Source organism: Aquarana catesbeiana, linkage group LG11, assembly GCF_042186555.1.
Source record: "Aquarana catesbeiana isolate 2022-GZ linkage group LG11, ASM4218655v1, whole genome shotgun sequence".
Taxonomy (NCBI): Eukaryota; Metazoa; Chordata; class Amphibia; order Anura; family Ranidae; genus Aquarana; species Aquarana catesbeiana.
The window spans coordinates 204,816,827-204,834,863 of NC_133334.1; the positions used below are offsets into that span (position 1 = coordinate 204,816,827).

General features: G+C 42.5%; 2 protein-coding genes across 2 annotated transcripts in view; one reads left to right on the plus strand and one right to left on the minus strand.

Annotated features, from left to right (window-relative positions):
• EIF1AD (eukaryotic translation initiation factor 1A domain containing) overlaps positions 1 to 16,758 on the minus strand; it is a 19,255-nt gene extending 2,497 nt beyond the window's left edge. The window contains exons 1-5 of the mRNA XM_073605177.1: positions 16,610 to 16,758; positions 14,115 to 14,296; positions 7,518 to 7,626; positions 5,562 to 5,670; positions 633 to 683 (exon numbers count right to left, since the gene is read on the minus strand). Coding sequence (XP_073461278.1) covers positions 633 to 683; positions 5,562 to 5,670; positions 7,518 to 7,626; positions 14,115 to 14,201 — 356 coding nt within the window. The 5' untranslated portion in view covers positions 14,202 to 14,296; positions 16,610 to 16,758. The remainder of the gene's footprint in view (positions 1 to 632; positions 684 to 5,561; positions 5,671 to 7,517; positions 7,627 to 14,114; positions 14,297 to 16,609) is intronic.
• Position 16,759: 1 nt separating this feature from the next.
• BANF1 (barrier to autointegration nuclear assembly factor 1) overlaps positions 16,760 to 18,037 on the plus strand; it is a 37,325-nt gene continuing 36,047 nt past the window's right edge. Inside the window, exon 1 of the mRNA XM_073605178.1 lies at positions 16,760 to 16,901. The gene's annotated coding sequence lies outside the window, so the exon portion shown is untranslated. The remainder of the gene's footprint in view (positions 16,902 to 18,037) is intronic.

The following is an 18,037-nucleotide window of genomic DNA, read 5'->3' on the forward strand; positions in this document are numbered from 1 at the left end:
ACTGTTGTCAACCTCTCACCAAGCTGCTTGGCGATGGTCCTGCAGCCCATTCCAGCCTTGCGTAGGTCTACAATCTTGTCCTTGACATCCTTGGACAGCTCTTTGGTCTTGGCCATGGTGGGGATATTGGAATCGGATTGATTGCTTCTGAGGACAGGTGTCTTTTATACAGGTAACAAGCTGAGATTAGGAGCACTCCCTTTAAGGGAGAGTGCTCCTAATCTCAGCTTGTTACCTGTATAGACGACACCTGGGAAATCTTGCCGATTGATCTGGGAACCTATCTACCTACCTCTTTCACTCATCAAAATGCAAATCAATTAAAAAAATTTTTTAACTTTTTTTTTTTTTAAATGCATTTTTCTGGTTATTCTGTCTATCACTGTTAAAATAAACCTACTATTAAAATTATAGACTGATGATTTTTTTGTCAGTGGGCAAATGTACAAAATCTGCAAAGGATCAAATACTTTTTTTCCCTCATTGTAGCAATTCTCAAATTAAACATCAAAAATTAGTTTCAGATGTAAGGCACAAACAGCATATTCCTAGGACATCTGGCTGCCAATATTGGTCTATCAGTACCATGTATGTCCCCATCAATATATTATACAATCAAAACAACTTCTCACCTCTCTTTGTCTGTGGCAACTTTTTCAGTTTCTTTACTGAATGCAGCTGGCCTAAAAATAAAACAAATATATAAAATTAAGTAAATTGTAAGCATGAGGTTTAAAAAAAATAAAAAAAAATTGACTGACAGCAATATTTAGGATAAATTCACTTGGAAGTTAAATAGGGAGTTCTGTGCAGACACTCCCAACATTTAGAATGGGCTTTCATGTAAACACTGAGCTTGGGCCTACCTACCCCCTATTCATGAATGAGGCCATCCATAATATTAAAATACTACAAGGACGTTTGAAAGGCAACAAGGCAGGCTGGGACCTGGGACCTTAGAGAACAGGTTTATATTTAGATAAAACTTACAGTTGTTTATATCTCTGGATCTATCGATAGTGGTGACATTCGATTTTCATTAAGTTAACGTTCTCTTTATGTCAAGTTTGAATCTGTGTCATGTATACTTTAACCACTTAAGGGCCAAGCCTCTTTTTTAATTGTGTTGTTTACAAGTTAAAAACAGGTTATTTTGCTAGAAAATTACTTACGTAATGTTACGCCGAGTAAATTGATACCCAACATGTCACGCTTCAAAATTGCGCCCGCTCGTGGAATGGCACAAACATTTACCCTTAAAAATCTCCATAGGCGACGTTTAAAAAATTCTACAGGTTGAACGTTTTAAGTTACAGAGGAGGTCTAGGGCTAGAATTACTGCTCTCGCTCTACTCATCACAGCGATACCTCACGTGTGGTTTGAACACCGTTTTCATATGCGGACGCTACTCACATATGCGTTCGTTTCTGCACGCGAGCTCGGCGGGACGGGGCACATTTAAAACATTTTTTTTTCTTATTTATTTTATATTTTATTTTTACACTGTTTAAAGCGGAGTTCCACCCAAATTTTGAACAATATCTATATGTAGTCTCTTCCTTGCCTGGATGCTGACATGCCGTTTAAAAAAATTGAAATCGCCGTAATTACCTTTTATTTTTCTATTCTTCTTTGCACTTCCTGGTTCTCCTCCCGTGGGAGTAGGTGTGTTTCTAGCCTCTCCCAGACTCCTGGGAGCTAGTCTCAGGCTTCCCAGGATGCCACTGAGCATGTGCGGGAACGAGCGGTGAATGCTGGGAGCACAGCATTCACCACATCCAGGAAATAAATGCTTGTGGGCTTCAAATGCCCACAATGAAGATGGAAACCGCCTGCAGTGAATAATATAAGTTATTCTTTCCGACGAAATCTGTCACAGGCGGACATATTACACACAATATGTGAGTGTGTAATGCTGAGAAGAAAAGTTTGTGAATGAACTCAAAAAAAAAAAAAAAAAAAAAAACACGATAGATAGGTGGACCCCCGCTTTAAAAAAAAAAAAAAAAGTGTCAATTTTATTATATTATAAAAGCATGACAGGACCTCTTAAATATGAGATCTGGGCTTAAAAAGACCACAGATCTCATATTTACACTTAAATGCAAAAAAAAAAAAAAAAAAAAAAAATAACAACGATATCCCACGTCACATTTAGGACGTATATTGGCGTGCGGCGGTCCAGAAGTGGTTAAAACAAGCCTGTTCTATATTCAAGTAAACAAGTTCACATAACGGTCAGGCCCCTCCTGCACCTGCATATATTCACCTTCCTTGGTTTCCCCACCCCCAGCAAAGTAAAACATCAATACTTTTGGATATGGGTAGATGGAAAAACCTGCTCCCTTCCTCCCCAAATGCAGCCATTTACCAGATACCCGTTCTGTCACATTGGACAGGAAGAGATTCCTTTTCCCTGGATAAGCTCTGACCAAAGTATCTTGAATCTCATACTAAGCTTTTTCTCTTTGTTCCCTGGGTGAATGGACTGATTGTGGGAGGAGCAAAGGTATGTATAAAGCAGAAAAACCAACACTACACACCAGACTTCAAAACCACTGAAAGAATGATAATCTATCTGGAACTCAGGGGATCAAAACTCAATCCAAACAACTTTTTCTAGTAGCACCACCATAAGTGAGCTACCAGGCAAAAATCATATTTTAAAAATACTGGAACAAACTCTCATGAAATTCTCAGTAAATCTGAACATACAAATAGCCACCACTTTTACATAAGAAAATATACATTTATTTAAAGGCACAGAAAGCACAGTGGGTATTGAAGAAAATCTCGTTGCTTTGCAGCCTGAAATGAAGACAGGCACAGTTTTTGTTTTATCTAGCTGTATTTACTAGTGCAATTTATAACATCTAAGTGACAGATGTACCACGAAAATGTCAGGAAAAAAAAAAAAAAAAAAAACAGAATTACAGTTGGAAAAAGGACCACCCCATTATGTCAATATTTTGATGGACCACATTTTAATTCAATTACAGCCTTTAGTTCGTTGGGATATGTCTCCACTAACTTTACATATCTAGACTTTACAATGTTTACCCACTCTTTTTGCAGAACTGCTCAAGTTCAGTTAAAGTGGTTCAAAAAGGTAGAATGTTTTTTTTTTCTTTATCTTAGTGCATTGTATGCATTAAGATAAAAAAAAACCCCTCAGTGATTTTGCACCAGAGATTTGTCTGTCCTGGACTCTCCCTCCTGATTGGCTGAGACACAGCAGCAGATGCCATTGGCTCCCGCTGCTGTCAAAGTCTGAGCGAATGAGGAGAGAGGGGGGCAGGGCCGAGCCACAGCTCTGTGTCTGAATAGACACACAGAGCAATGGCCTGGCTCGAGTGCCCCCATAGTAAGCTGCTTGCTGTGGGGGCACTCAGCAGGAGCCATTAAATCTGTCGGGGTACCCGAGAAGAGGAGAATCTAGGTTGTTCTGTGCACAACCACTGCACAGAGCAGGTAAGTATGACATTTTTTTAAAAATAACAAACAAGACTTTAATCTCTTTAAAAAAACTTTAAATTTGATGGTGACTGTTTGTGGACTGCAGTCTTCAAGTCATTCCACAGATTAAGGGGTTTAAGTCTGGGTTCTGACTAGGCAATGCAAGGACATTCACCTTTTTCTCCTTCAACCACTGTGTGATCATTTTTGCTGTGTGCTTTGGGTCTGTCATGGTTATGCAATAGAGTTTGTTTGTCAGCTTACCTGTCTCCATGTGTTCATCTCCTAAGACCAGCTGTCTCTGACCTGACTGCATTATTAACTCTCCTCTAGCATTGCTCCACCCCAGCTCCTATCAGAGAACTCTATATTAACCTCTGCACTGCAGGTCAGCCCTGCTGATCAACCTTTGTGTGTTTGGCTTCCTGTTCCTGCCTGCCGTGTGTGCTAGGTTTATTCTGTTACCGACCTTGGCGTGTTCTATACTATTCCTGTCTGCTCGTAACCCTGACCTTTTGGCGTGTCCCCGACTATCCCTGTTTGCCTGTGACCCTGAACCTTGGCGTGTACTCTGTTGTCCTTGTCTGCTTGTGGCCCTGACCTTATCTTACTCCTTTACTATCCCTATCCTTCTGTTGCCTACTGTGGGTGGGAGCTGGGGGACCCTGGGGGTCGCAACCTGGAGCCAGTTGCAGCCCAGTCCATCCTCACCACTAGAGGCTATGGTGAACACCTGCTGGCTCTTAGACTCCACGCCCCAGGGAATCCTACGCTCTAACCCCGGTGGGATCCGTGTTGGTGTTCCAGTGGCCCTGCCTTACTTATACCCGGACTCCCATTCGCAGCAGTCAGCCGTAGGGTCCGCTGCCTTGTGGTACACTCCTGATCCCAACGGTGTGCATCTGTCACCTAGCCTCAAGGTGACCTGACAGGGTCATTGTTATGCTGTAAGGTAAACCTTTTGCTCATCAACAACTTTTTGGCAGAGGGCAGCAGATTTTCCTCAAGAATTTGATGGTATTTTGCCCCATCCATTTTTCTTCTATCCTGACAAGTGCTCCATTCCCTGCTGCAGAGAAACGCTCCCATAACAGGATATTACCTCCTCCATGCTGTACTATAGGAATGGTGTTATTTGGATGGTGATCTGTATTGGATTTCCACCAGACATATCGTTTGGTGTTGAGGCCAATTCAATTTTAGTCTCATCTGACCACGTCAAAACACACCTTGAAGATTCTGAGACCACATGGAATAAGGTGTTCTGGCCAGCAAACGATACGTCTGGCGGAAATCCAATACAGCTCACCATCCAAATAACACCATTCCTACAGTAAAACATGAAGGTGGTAATATCCTGTTAGGGTGGTGTTTCTATGCAGCAAGGACTGGAGCACTTGTCAGGATAGAAGAGAAATGGATGGGGCAAAATACCATCAAATTCTTGCAGAAAATATACTGCCCTCTGTAAATACAGCTGGACAAAACAAAAACTGTGTCTGTCTTCATTTCAGGCTGCAAAGCAGCAAAATGTGATTATTTTAAGGGGGGGGGGTGATTCTTTTTTTATACCTACTGTATATCTGTTAAAAACCCGAGACCTCTAATTGAACTCACATTACTTGAACATTCGAAAGTTTGGGATTACAATTAGAGGGCTTATGTAGGTAGGTATACCTACTGTGATCTTGTTTTACATGTTTTTGTCTTTAATAGCTTTAAGTAAATGTATACGTTCCAATATAAAACAGATGGTTATTTGTATTTTCATATTTACTGAGAAATTCATAAGGTTTTGTTCCATTATTTTTTAAATATAATTTATCCATGGTAACCCATTTAAGGTGGTGCTACAAGGATAATCTGTTTGGATTATGTATAAAGCAGTGCACAGGGCTGGCATTAAGCGAACCTATTGTTTTGCCCTGCAAAAGACAAGTACAGATTTGATATATCTCCTTTTAAAAAAAAAAAAAAAAAGACATGTTTGGTCCAAAAATAAGGAAAAATACTGTCAACGTGGACAAAGCATAATATCATGCTTTCAATGTTTTACAACGCAACCCAATACTTTTACAAAAATAATGATTAAAAAAAACATTACCAGAGGCCTTCTTTATGCAGCAGTCTCTGATGATCTTTATAGATGATAAAGGATATCTCAGCTTTTACCTTTTCTCCTTCAGCAATTGGATCGACAATAACAAAATCTCCTACAAGAAAAAAAACTAATTTTTATTACATGTGCTGGTATACCGAGTACAGATACATATTAACTTTTGCATAAAATGTAAGATGGCAATTACCTGAATATATTCAGCCCTGACATTTAGGCCTCATGCACACTGGACATTTTTTTTTCTGCAGCCAGTAAGCTCCCCAGTATGTTATTCTATGTGTCCATGTACACATAGGCTGTTATCAGCCTAAAAAAACCCAGAACTAGTGGGTTTTAAGAGGAGTTTTTCAGCTGTAAAAATGCTCTAACTGATAAAAGCTGAAAAACGTGGCTTGTCTGCATTTATCAGTGCTTTTGAGCCTTAAGCTATTGAGGGAGTATATTTTTGCTGAAAACTGCTACAAAACTCATTCTACAGCTACAGCTTTCGCTACTGGCGTTTTTATAATATCCAACGTGCATGAGGCCTAAAGGATAAGTTCACCCTTGGGAACATGTTACATGTTCCCACTGCTGCAGCAGCTCACCGTTCCCTCCTCTCCCTGTGACAACAGTATGGGAAGAAGTTCCCTGTACTAGTGGTCACTTTTTGAAAACAGCGCAGCTGTGCGGAGCTCCGCTGTCACGGCCGCATCATTCATTCACACAGCGCTGTGTGTGTGTGTGTGTATATGTATGTATATATATATATATATATATATATATATATATATATATATATATATATATATATATATATATATATATATATATATATATATATATATATATATGAGCTACAAGCCCCGACGTATTGCTGGTGCAATGCTTTCCAGGCTCTTAGAAAAAAGAAAAAAAAAAGTAAATGCACGTTTTTTTTACCTGCAATAAATGTGCATATTTTTTTTTTTTTTTTTTTTTAAAGTGAACTTATCCTTTAATCTTCTGATACTCACTTTGCCAGTTTTGACCCCAAATCACAGCTGGCAGATATTGAAATATATTTAGTTCTGACACTTATCATTTAGTAACCAGTTTGCTATTTTTTTTCCTTTTTACTAATATTTATAAACAGTTTTAGAACTAAAAGATAAAAAAAAAAAAGTGTAGATTCCTGTCCCAAATATACCAATCCTCACCATGTACATGGGCTGATATCCACATTGCTGGGGGGGGGGGGGGGGGGGGATACATTTATGCACCCCTCCTTCTGGCTCAGCTTGGTCTGTAATATGAATATACTGTGTCTATATATTTTCAACAAAGTGCCATTTTTAATAGGGAAATCAGTTAAACTCCCAGTATGTTTTGAATTGTAGGAAAAAAATAAAGCACGTGGGGAGTACAAAACTCCATGCATATGGTGTCCTTTGTTGCAATCAATCCTAAGACACAGCACTGCAAAGAAGAATGCCATCTACTCAAGCAGCTCAAAGGGGAGTCATTTTTGTTCTTTCAACCAGCAGGTTGATTGATTCCCCCATCCACATACTTGGCGGATATTGTAGGATTTTAAGTTGCATTCTGACAGCAGGGAGATGTCTCCGCCATCAGAACTCATCAGCATTGCAGGTTATAGCCTACAGTGCTGATCAAGAGGAAAAATCCAACGGGGTGGTTTTTACAGAAGTCGACTGGTAAGATCAACCGCTGTACAGCCACAGGGGCCATACGCAGATCAATTTCCCCTTAGTTAAAATGAAACTCCTGCAAATGTAACAATTGGCAATAGGTTATTTAATCGCATACAATAGGTAGTCCTGCCCTTAGGGCTCAATAAGCACATATAGTTGTAAAGCTGTTTTACTTTTTATCTGTACTGCCAAAATACACTGTACAAGGCACCAATGCAGTTATCTACAGACCGAAAACCCTGTAGCTTAGTGTTACACATTTCATTACCTCTCTTGATCCAAATGTTCTTCCTGAATTTTGTGGGCATGCTAGCTAAAAACTTCTCACCCTCTGCAGTCTCTACCTCATGGAGATTATTTCCACGACTACCTAAAACCTGTAAAAAAAAATAAATAAAGTGAAACAGATCCTTGAGAATAGTTACAATGGCAAATAATACACAAAAAAGTGGAGCGATATTTACTGGCTATAACTAAGATATGAATTAAAAAAAAAAAAAAATATGGGATATACCCACCAAGCCTTTTTAAATGCTTTTGGTTTAGGAACATCACAATTACCCAATGCCATCATTTATCTCTGTATTTTCTTGTTTCCCCAATGGCTAACATGGTACAATGCCCTGCTACTAATTGAAAAACAAAAAAAAAAAAAAAAAAACCCAAAGTAACACACACAAGTAGAGCCATGGAAAGTTAGAGTCAGAAAAGCAAACATCTTATGGAAGAGCAAGAGCCATGGATAACATACCTTCTCTCTCTAAAAATGTTTCCCTTCTTTGTTATAAGCCTTTATGAATATACTTCACTAGTGTAGTCTAACGTGTCATGACTTACTTGTACAGTGAGTATTCACCAATTGCAAGCAGAAGATCCCTAAAAAAAAATCCTAGCTAACAGTGAACTGAGCCTCGATTATTCTCTATTTCAAGCACTGACATAGGAGTTGGATATCAGAGAAAAAAAAAGCAGAAAGGGAATTTAAATTAAGGTATCACGCTTAGTCGGCTACAATGTTCACCTTGTTGCAAAACTAAAACATTTTTGAGTACATCTTTTTTTCAGAGCTGGGAATGAAAAAACAACCCATTGTTGTACATGAAAGGTACAGGAACAAATTAGACCTGGCAAGAGTAAAAAAAAAAAAAAGGGGTAACAATACCCTGAATGCACAGAGAAGAGTGCTGAGCCCCTGAAACGCGTTGGCTGTTACAAAATAAAATTCTTTTAAAAAGTCTGTACAAGCTGGTGTGACGCTCCCATCCTTTCAAAACCTCTGAATGCACATAGGGAAGGGTTAGAGCCAGGTGCATTTACCATAAAAATTAAGCATTATCCACATGAAGCATTTGAAATAGAGGTAGAAGGTGAATAGGAAGGGAAATAAACAAGACAATGAACAAGCAAGATTAAAGTGGTTGTAAAACCAAGACATTTTTCCCTTATTGCATTCCTCGTATTATCCTCACTCGATCCAGCGCTGTGCCCATCTATAGCAGCCCTCTCCTCTCTCCTTGCTCTCACGGGCTTTGCTGATGTAGTGGCCCCCTTTGGCTCCTGCTGCTGTCAAACAAATCATATGAGTAGAGAGTAGGGCCGAGCCGTACTGTGCGTGTCAATAGACGCACACAACCTGGCCCGGGATTGAGCCTGCACGAGTGCCCTCACAAGATGCGGCTTGCTATGGGGGCACTCAAAGTCTAGGAGAAGCCTACATCGCCATCAGGGGACCCCAGAAGAGGAAGAGAAAAAATAATTAAAGTGATAAGTCTTGTTTTTTTTTGCCTGGAAATAACAAACATGTTATACTTACCTGCTCTGTGCAGTGGTTTTGCATACAGCAGCCCCGATCCTCCTCTTCTCAGGTCCCTCTTTGGCTCTCCTGGCCCCTCCCTCTTGACGAGTGCCCCCACAGCAAGCAGCTTGCTATGGGGACACCCACGAAGAGCCGCAACTCTGTGTGTCCATTTACACGGAGGCCCCGCCCCTCTTTCCTCATTGGCTCACTGACTTTGACAGCAGCGGGAGCCGATGGCACTCCACTGCTGTCTCAGCCAATCGGGAGGAGAGTCTCAGGCAGCTTTGAACTATGCATTGTCTTCACAGTTCAGTGTGTTCAGCACTGCACAAATTACCTCTGAACAAGAACACCTCCCTCTATGTTATGAAGATAAGGAGAGATGAAGACCGCTCATCCAGCATGCCATAGATCTCCATTATATGAAGAGAATATCTGTCCTTCTAGTCTGCAAAGTCTTGTATCCTGCCTAGCTGTTTTTGACAGGTACCCTGTCCCCACTTCTGTCTGACCTCACTGCGGCCCCCTCCTCCTTCTTCCCCTGCTGCTGGGCCAGTAAGAGCACAGCAGGGACCTGACTGTGAAACCGCAAGATCTAGTCTTTTGTTTTCATCAAAAGAAACTTACTACTTCTCTGCAGAGGATACCTCTATCCTTTCCAACATGAAAGGAGGAACCTGAACAATAGAGTGTGAGTGTGTGTGTGAGAGTGAGTGAGAGACTCTTATAGGGCGTACACACGGTCGGACTTTGTTCAGACATTCCGACAACAAAATCCTAGGATTTTTTCTGACGGATGTTGGCTCAAACTTGTCTTGCATACACACGGTCACACAAAGTTGTCGGAAAATCCGATCGTTCTGAATGCAGTGACGTAAAACACGTACGTCGGGACTATAAACGTGGCAGTGGCCAAAAGCTTTTATCTCTTTATTTATTCTGAGCATGCGTAGCACTTTGTCCGTCGGATTTGTGTACACACGATCGGAACGAAAATTTTATCTCCTGCTGTCAAACTTTGTGTGTCGGAAAATCCGATGAAAAATGTCCGATGGAGCCCACACACGGTCGGAATTTCCGACAACACGCTCCGATCGGACATTTTCCATCGGAAAATCCAACCGTGTGTACGGGGCATTATTGTAATTACTAGTTGTTCCTATTGTGCCTATTATCTCAAACCAGTCTGCCCGTTCTCCTCTGACATCAACAAGGCATTTCCGTCCATACAACTGCTGCTCACTGGATATTTTCTCATTTTCGGACCATTCTCTGTAAATCCTAGAGATAGTTGTGCGAGAAAATCCCAGTAGATCAGCAGTTTTTGAAATACTCAGACCAGCCTGTCTTGCTCCAACAACCATGCCACGTTCAAAGTCACCTAAATCCCCTTTCTTGCCCATTCTAATGCACAGTTTGAACTTCAGCAATTTGTCTTCACCACGTCTAGATGCCTAAATGCATTGAGTTGGTGCCATGTGAGTGGCTGATTAGAAATGTGTTACCAAGCAATCGGACAGGTGTAACTAATATAGTAGCCGGCAAGTATAAATGTATAATGCAAGCATACATCCATTCCCCAACTGTGGTGAAAAAAATGCTCTCCTAGTTGGCTATAGGACAGCCTGTGGCAATGTGAACACTCTGCTGATGGACGGTCAGAAGCGCACCAGTGCGGCACACCAGAAGTGATGTCAGATGATAAGCTAGAAGCCATAGTCCCGATCTTTATCCTGTCCCCTATTTATATTTCCACTCGGCCAAAGAATTAAATTCAAAATTCTAACAACTACGTACAAAGCCATCCACGATTTCGCCCCCAGCTACAGCACTAGCTTGGTCTCTAAATACCAACCTACTCGTTCTCTTCGTTCCTCTCAAGACCTCCTACTCTCTAACTCCCTCGTCCCCTCCTCCCATGCTCACCTCCAGGACTTTTCCAAAGCCTCTCCAATCCTATAGAATGCCCTACCCCAATCTGTCCGCTTATCTCCTACTTTATTAGCTTTTAGACGATCCCTGAAAACCCTTCTCTTCACAGAAGCCTATCCTACCCACACCTAACAACTGTATTTTCATTTTCTCCATCAGCTCATCCCCCACCGTTATTACCTTTTTGTTTCCACTTTACCCTCCCTTCTAGATTGTCAGATCTAACGAGCAGGGCCCTCTGATCCCTCCTGTATTGATTTTTATTGTAAGTGTACTGTCTGCCCTCATGTTGTAAAGCGCTTCGCAAACTGCTGGCGCTATATAAATCCTGTATAATAATAATAATTTATCAGTGAGACCCGGTATCTGTGCTGGGAGCGCGCCGTGCTCCCAGCACAAAGGGAGATAAACAAATATGCAGCCCCACGGAAAAAAGACCAGTCCAGTGGAGCTGCATATTTGCATATAGTCGGCGTGTAGGGATTAATATACAAATAAATGGAATTCCTCTTCTAGTCTTGTTTTCCCATTGGGGAGATTTTTCTTAATTTCTTGTCCCTTAGCCAAAAGAAGAAGTGAGAGAAAATCCCTCCAAAGTGAAGGAATCCCTGGTTGTCACCAAAACTAATGTCCCTATTTGAAGATTTCCCCTCCATTACTTTTCTGGGGACAGTGGTAAACATGACAATTAAGGAGGGTGAATCTCCCTAAGGGTCGGTTCACACTGGGGCGACTTGGGATCCGACTTGTACGCCCTCAAGTCGCCCCAAGTCGCCCCAAGTCGCTTTGTATTTAGATTAACATGGTAGGCAATGGGAGCGTCTTAATTGACACTACTGAAGTCGCTCCGACTTCAGAAAAGGTTCCTGTACTACTTCTATCCGACTTGTAGGCGACTTGTACCCATTCAACTCAATGTAAGTCGCCTGCAAGTCGGATCTCTCTGTAAAGTCAAGCGACTTTGCAGAGAAAACCCCTCCCTCCCCCCCTCCCTCCCAGAGAGGTGATTGGCCACAGGCAAAGTCGCCTGTCATGGAGGCGACTTCAAGTCGCCTCGTAATTTGCCGAAGTCGCGCTGAAGTCGCGCTAAAGTCGCGCTAAAGTCGCGCTGAAGCCGCGTTGAAGTCGCGGTACAAAGTCGCGCTAAAGTCGTGTTGCCCATGTGTGAACCGACCCTAACAGGGACATAGACAGCAATAAAAACCTGAAAGATATTCTATTCCCTCTCCATTCTGTTCAAAACTAAAAATAATTTTTAATTCAGTTATACTTTAAAGTTATTTTAAAGCTTATTTTTTTGCAGTAAAATAACAAACATGTCATACTTACCTTCTCTGTGCAATGGTTTTGCACAGAGCAGCCCCAATCCCCCTTCTCCGGTCCCCCATCAGCACTTCTGGCTTCTTTCCCCCACCAAATGCCCCCTTAGGCAGCTGCTTCCTATGGGGGGCACTTGTGCACGCTCAATCCCGAGCCGGACTGTTTGCGGCTATTCAGACACACAGTCCGTTCTCTGCTAAGAGGTCTTGACTGACAGCAGCAGGGGCCAATAGCTCCGAGTGCTCTCAGCTAAGCTGCAAAAGTGCAGAGTGCTGGATTGAAATTGTGCTCAAGTGAGTATTGGGGGGGGGGGGATACTATTAAAAGTTTTTTTTATCTGAAGGCAGAGAGTGCATTAAGATAAAATAAAAACTTTTCCCTTTACAATTACTTTAAAGGCTAGAGCATCCCAACTGTCGTGTGTTGGGGGAAAATATCATGCGTGTTATTGGCGCACAATCAAATAAAAGCAAGAGAAAAGAGCTAGGAAAAGAAGACATAAAAATCAATATCTAAAGGCGAAAGTGCCTGTATCCTTACCGGGAGGTACTGTCACTCCTTTCAACTAGATATATGTACAAAACACAGAAAAAGCCACCAAAGGACTTTATGAGCACTGCCAAAACACTCCAACAAAATATGTCAAGGTTTTGACTCCATCATTATGCAACAAAGCAGAATCCATATGAAATGTGCTATCTTTATTATGCTGCATGATGGAGTTGTAGAGGGGATGCTGTAGCAATAGGCAATCAATATACACTATATTGTCAAAAGTATTGGGACACCTGCTTTTACACGTACATGAACTTTAATGGCATCCCGGTCTTAGTCCGTAGGGTTCAATACTGAGTTGGCCCACCCTTTGCAACTATAACAGCCTCAACTCTTCTGGAAAGGCTGTCCACAAGGTTTAGGAGTAAGTCTATGGGAGTGTTTGACCATTCTTCCAGAAGCGCATTTGTCAGGTCAGGCACTGATGTGGACGAGAAGGCCTGGCTCACAGTCTCTGCTCCAATTCATCCCAAAGGTGCTCTATTGGGTTGAGGTCAGAACTCTGCAGGCCGTCAAGTTCCACCACCTCAAACTCACTCATCCATATCTTTATGGACCTTGCTTTGTACACTGGTCCAAATCAATTGGTGGAGGGGGGGATTATGGTGTGGGGTTGTTTTTCAGGGGTTGGGCTTGGCCCCTTAGTTCCAGTGAAGGGAATTCTGAAGGCGTTAGCATACCAAGACATTTTGGACAATTCATGCTCCCAACTTTGTGAGAACAGTTTGGGGATGGCCCCTTCCTGTTCCAACATGACTGCACACCAGTGCACAAAGCAAGGTCCATAAAGACATGGATGAGCGAGTTTGAGGTGGAGGAACTTGACTGGCCTGCACAGTCCTGACCCCAACCCGATAGAACACCTTTGGGATGAATTAGAGTGGAGACTGCAAGCCAGGCCTTCTCGTCCTCATCAGTGCCTGACCTCACAAATGCGCTTCTGGCAGAATGGTCAAACATTCTCATAGACACACTCCTAAACCTTGTGGACAGCCTTCCCATAAGAGTTGAAGCTGTTATAGCTGCAAAGGGTGGGCCAACTCAATATTGAACTAAGACTGTGATACCATTAAAGTTTCATGTGCATGTAAAGGCAGGTGTCCCAATACTTTTGACAACATTCTGTATATGCCAGCCCTATATTTTATGTATGAATTTTAATGTATTGGTAATAAAACATATACATTGTATAAGATTCTTGTTGGAAAGTTTTGGCAAAACCTGCTGACGGAAGATACAAAATATGCAAATTATACTGACCTTTACTATGCGCTGATTCTCTGTAGGTTGGACATAGTCAAGTAGAACCTCTTTCACTACATGTTTTCGTTTAGTTGCTTTCGACATGTTTTAGAAATAGAAGTAGCAGATTGACATGTAAAACGCAGAGGTTTTGCAGACATGTAAAAACACACAGTCTTTAAAGTTTCAGTGGGTTTAACCTAAGAAAAAAAGGGGGCATATTATTTATGGTGTCAGCATACACACAGGGCTGCCATCCACCCAGTATTTTACTAGCCAATATTGTGAATTGACATGATTTATGCCAGTCAGTGCAGGTCATGGCACAGAACCCAATCATACAAGACAAGTGTGTGCTTCATCTGAAACATTAGGAGATGAACAGTTGTTTGGCTGTCACACTGAGCCTTTTCTAAATTTGGTGTGGAGTTATTCACTTTCAGGTCAATAAAGGATAAGTAGGCACTCTTTACGTCTGGAGGAAAAGATATTAAACCTCTACATTTAGAAAGGCTTCTTCACAGTTAGAGCTGTGAATATGTGGAATAAACTCCCTAAAGAAGCAGCTCTGGCCAGCTCAGTGGATTGTTTATTAAAAGAGTTGGATGGATTCCTAATTGCACAAAGTATAACTGGATGTGAATAGGTAATAAGATTGTTGATCCAGGGAATATCCGCTTGCCACTTAGGGGATCAGGAAGGAACTTTTTTTCCGCACTGGAGTAAACTGGATCATGCTTCATGGGTTTTTTTTTTTTATTTTGCACCTTTCTCCAAAAAAACTGTCGGTATTTTGTATATGGAGGTTTTCTATTAGATTGTTTTTCTCTATTGGTTATACTAGATAGACTTGTGTCTTTTTTTTCAACCTGACCATGTAACTGCGTTGTGGTGTATAGCATTAAAAGAGAAGCATGTTTTTTTTTTTTTTTTTAAGAATCATACTTACCTAGGTGGATACAACATCTGCACGCCTCAAACACTGAGAACCGAGCGCTCCGTGAGCAGAGAGCTGTAGACTGTCAATCACAGCTCACTGGAGCGCCGAGTAGGGTTGCCACCTTTTCTTCAAGTCAAACCCGAACACTTTAGCGGTGCACAGCAATTTTTTTTAATACATATATTTTGCTAATAAAGAACATTTCTAATCATATGAAGTTAATAAAACAAGCCCCCCTTTACATTAGAGTCCACAAAGTTCCCCTTCACTGTACATTTTACATCTGAACTTGCAGAGTTCCCTTTCACTGTAAGGGGAGACTATGATATAAGGGAGAACTCTGGGGACTCTAACAAAAGGGATGCTCTTGGAACCCTGATTTAAGGGTGAACACTGAGAACTCTGATGTACAGAGAGGACTCTGATGTAAGGGGTGACCTGAGAACCCCGATTTACCTTAGTGTACTCACTCAGAGGCAGGAGAGAGAAGGGGGTAGACTTCAGTCACAAACAGGGATGGATGGTGAGCTCACTCACCACCTCTCATCTAGATGTATCTGAGGCTGCTGGACTTCAAACTTCTGGCCCCCACTTTCCTTTTCTGAGGCACAGCCCTGGAGATTGGAGTGTGGGCAGACACAGAGGAGTAGAGGCGGGAGGAAGAGGTGTGAGGTGTGTGTGTGGTGGTGGGGGTTATGTTAGTGCTGGCTTTGGGGGGGGGGGGGGTGTTATGTTAGTGCTGGTTTTGGGCAAAATGAAAGAGTGTAACAGACACTCTCAGCTTAGACAACTGCAGCCAGCAATCCTCCTGGGAAGCCATAGTCAAGTCTGAATAATGTGTCCGGGTTTCAGGCAGTCTGAAACCTGGACGCATGATTCCAAACCCGAACTGCCCGGGTGAAACCCAAACTGGTGGAAACCCTAGCACCGAGCTGTGGAAGGGGGCGTCCGGCTCAGGCTCTCAGTGGCTGAGCCGGGTGTCGGTCCAGGGATCTGTGGTCGTGATGACGCGGTGTCTGGACCGACTTCTGTGACGTCAGCAGAGAGCGGACTTCAGAACGCTCTCTGCTGAAAACGGGTCACAGGAGTGCAAAATGAACTGCACTCCCGTGATCCATAGAAGTCCAGTCAAACGAGCTTTGGCTGTACTTCTCCTTTTAAATGAAGTGTCATTCTATGATACATCAATGGAGTTTAAAAAAAAAAAAAATTTGAAGAGCGTGATGAATTGTAACAATACATCCCACCATCACTACACAACACACAAGGGTTTTTAGCATACAGGCTGGGGTGAATGAACCTTTTGATCCTCCACATCAGTATATTGTTCAGTCAGGTAAGTACAACAGCCAGGCAACCAGCATTCCCAAAAAAGTTATGGTTGTCCCTGTACTTCTTTTAACACGTTTACTATAAGTTATTCTTATGTGAGTTATAACGTTTACTGCAATACAACCTTTAATACATGTGTGTGAACGTAATATAATGAATTAAAAAGGAACGGGAACTACTGTCTATTGTTATATTTCACATACCAGTGAAAGGGACAAACATGCTCTGAACAGATAATTACCTTTCAATTGCAGTCTACAGCACCGTCCACCTCAGGCTTGGTCTCTGGAGTCCAAAGATGGCCGCCCGTTGAAAAGACTGGGGGATTGGAGTCTTCCGGTGACTTCACACTCAATTCTGATGACAAGATAGATGAACATGGCTGCCCACAGAACGCTGCTCACGTGGGTACAGTCAACTTCCGCATTCTCTTCCTACAGGAAGTACATCGGGTTTCCGCGTGTTAGGCCCCGGAAGTAGATCTTCTTGTCGTGGAGAGGCTTGGCGGGAAGGGAGCTACCTCATTCTTAAAGGTGCGTTAATGTTGTGTCGTTATTATGAGGATTCTGTGTTTGTACAGTAAGAGGTGAGATACAGGCGCTTAGATGAAAGACATATCCGGTTATATAAACGGTTCGGGACTTTAAAGTGTTGTCGGGCTTTAAGGCGGTGCGCTTTGAGGAATTACAAGTTCTGGCGGCCTTGTGAGCGGTTTGTTTAGCGGCAGTTTGCAGCACTTCTCTGTAATATACCGCAATCTGTCTGTATATTGATGAGCGAAAGGACGTTTATATGGAGCGACCACTGGAGGGCAGCACAGCATACAGACAAGACGTGCACTGGGCAAAGACTGGGAGCAGAATACCAGCGTTCTAAGGAAGGCGGGCTTGTCTGCTTCTCTGGCCTAAGGATAACTAAAGGCAATTTGTTTTGGACAGATTAGAACATATATTGTCTGTGCCCCCGTTGGGGAGATTCACCCTATTTGTCATGATTACTGTTATTACTGAAAGAAAATCCTACATTTTGGGTGGTCCCCAGAACAGTAATAGAGGGAAAATCTTCCAATGGGGACACTAGTTCTGGTGACTGGGGGTGCCTTTCATTTGCAGGGACTTCCTCTTGTTTTTCCTGTGGGACAGAAAGTGAAGGGAAATCTCCCCAATGGCATACAGATTGCAAAAATAACTGACTGGTTATAATCCTCCCTTAGGGCCCTTTCACACTGGGGCGGGCGTCGGCGGTAAATCGCCGCTATTGTAAGCGGCGCTTTACCGTCAGTATGCGGCCGCTAGTGGGGCGGTTTTACCCCCTGCTAGCGGCCGAGAAATTGGGGGTATAGCCGCGCCGTCCCATTGATTTCAATGGGCAGGAGCGGTATACACTCCGTTCCTTCACCGCTCTGAAGATGCTGCTAGCAGGACTTTTTTTCCCGTCCTGCCAGCGCATCGCTCCAGTGTGAAAGCCCTTGGGGCTTTCACACTGGAGGCAAAGCAGTGGCACTTTCGGGTCGGTTTGCAGGCGCTATTATTAGCGCAATAGCGCCTGCAAACCGCCCCAGTCTGAAAGGGCCCTTACTCTATTCAAAATGAAAAGAAAAACTTTTGCCTTTAGTTCTACTTGTAATCCCTTTGTGATTGCATGAGCAGTGCCAGGTACCCCTCACTGT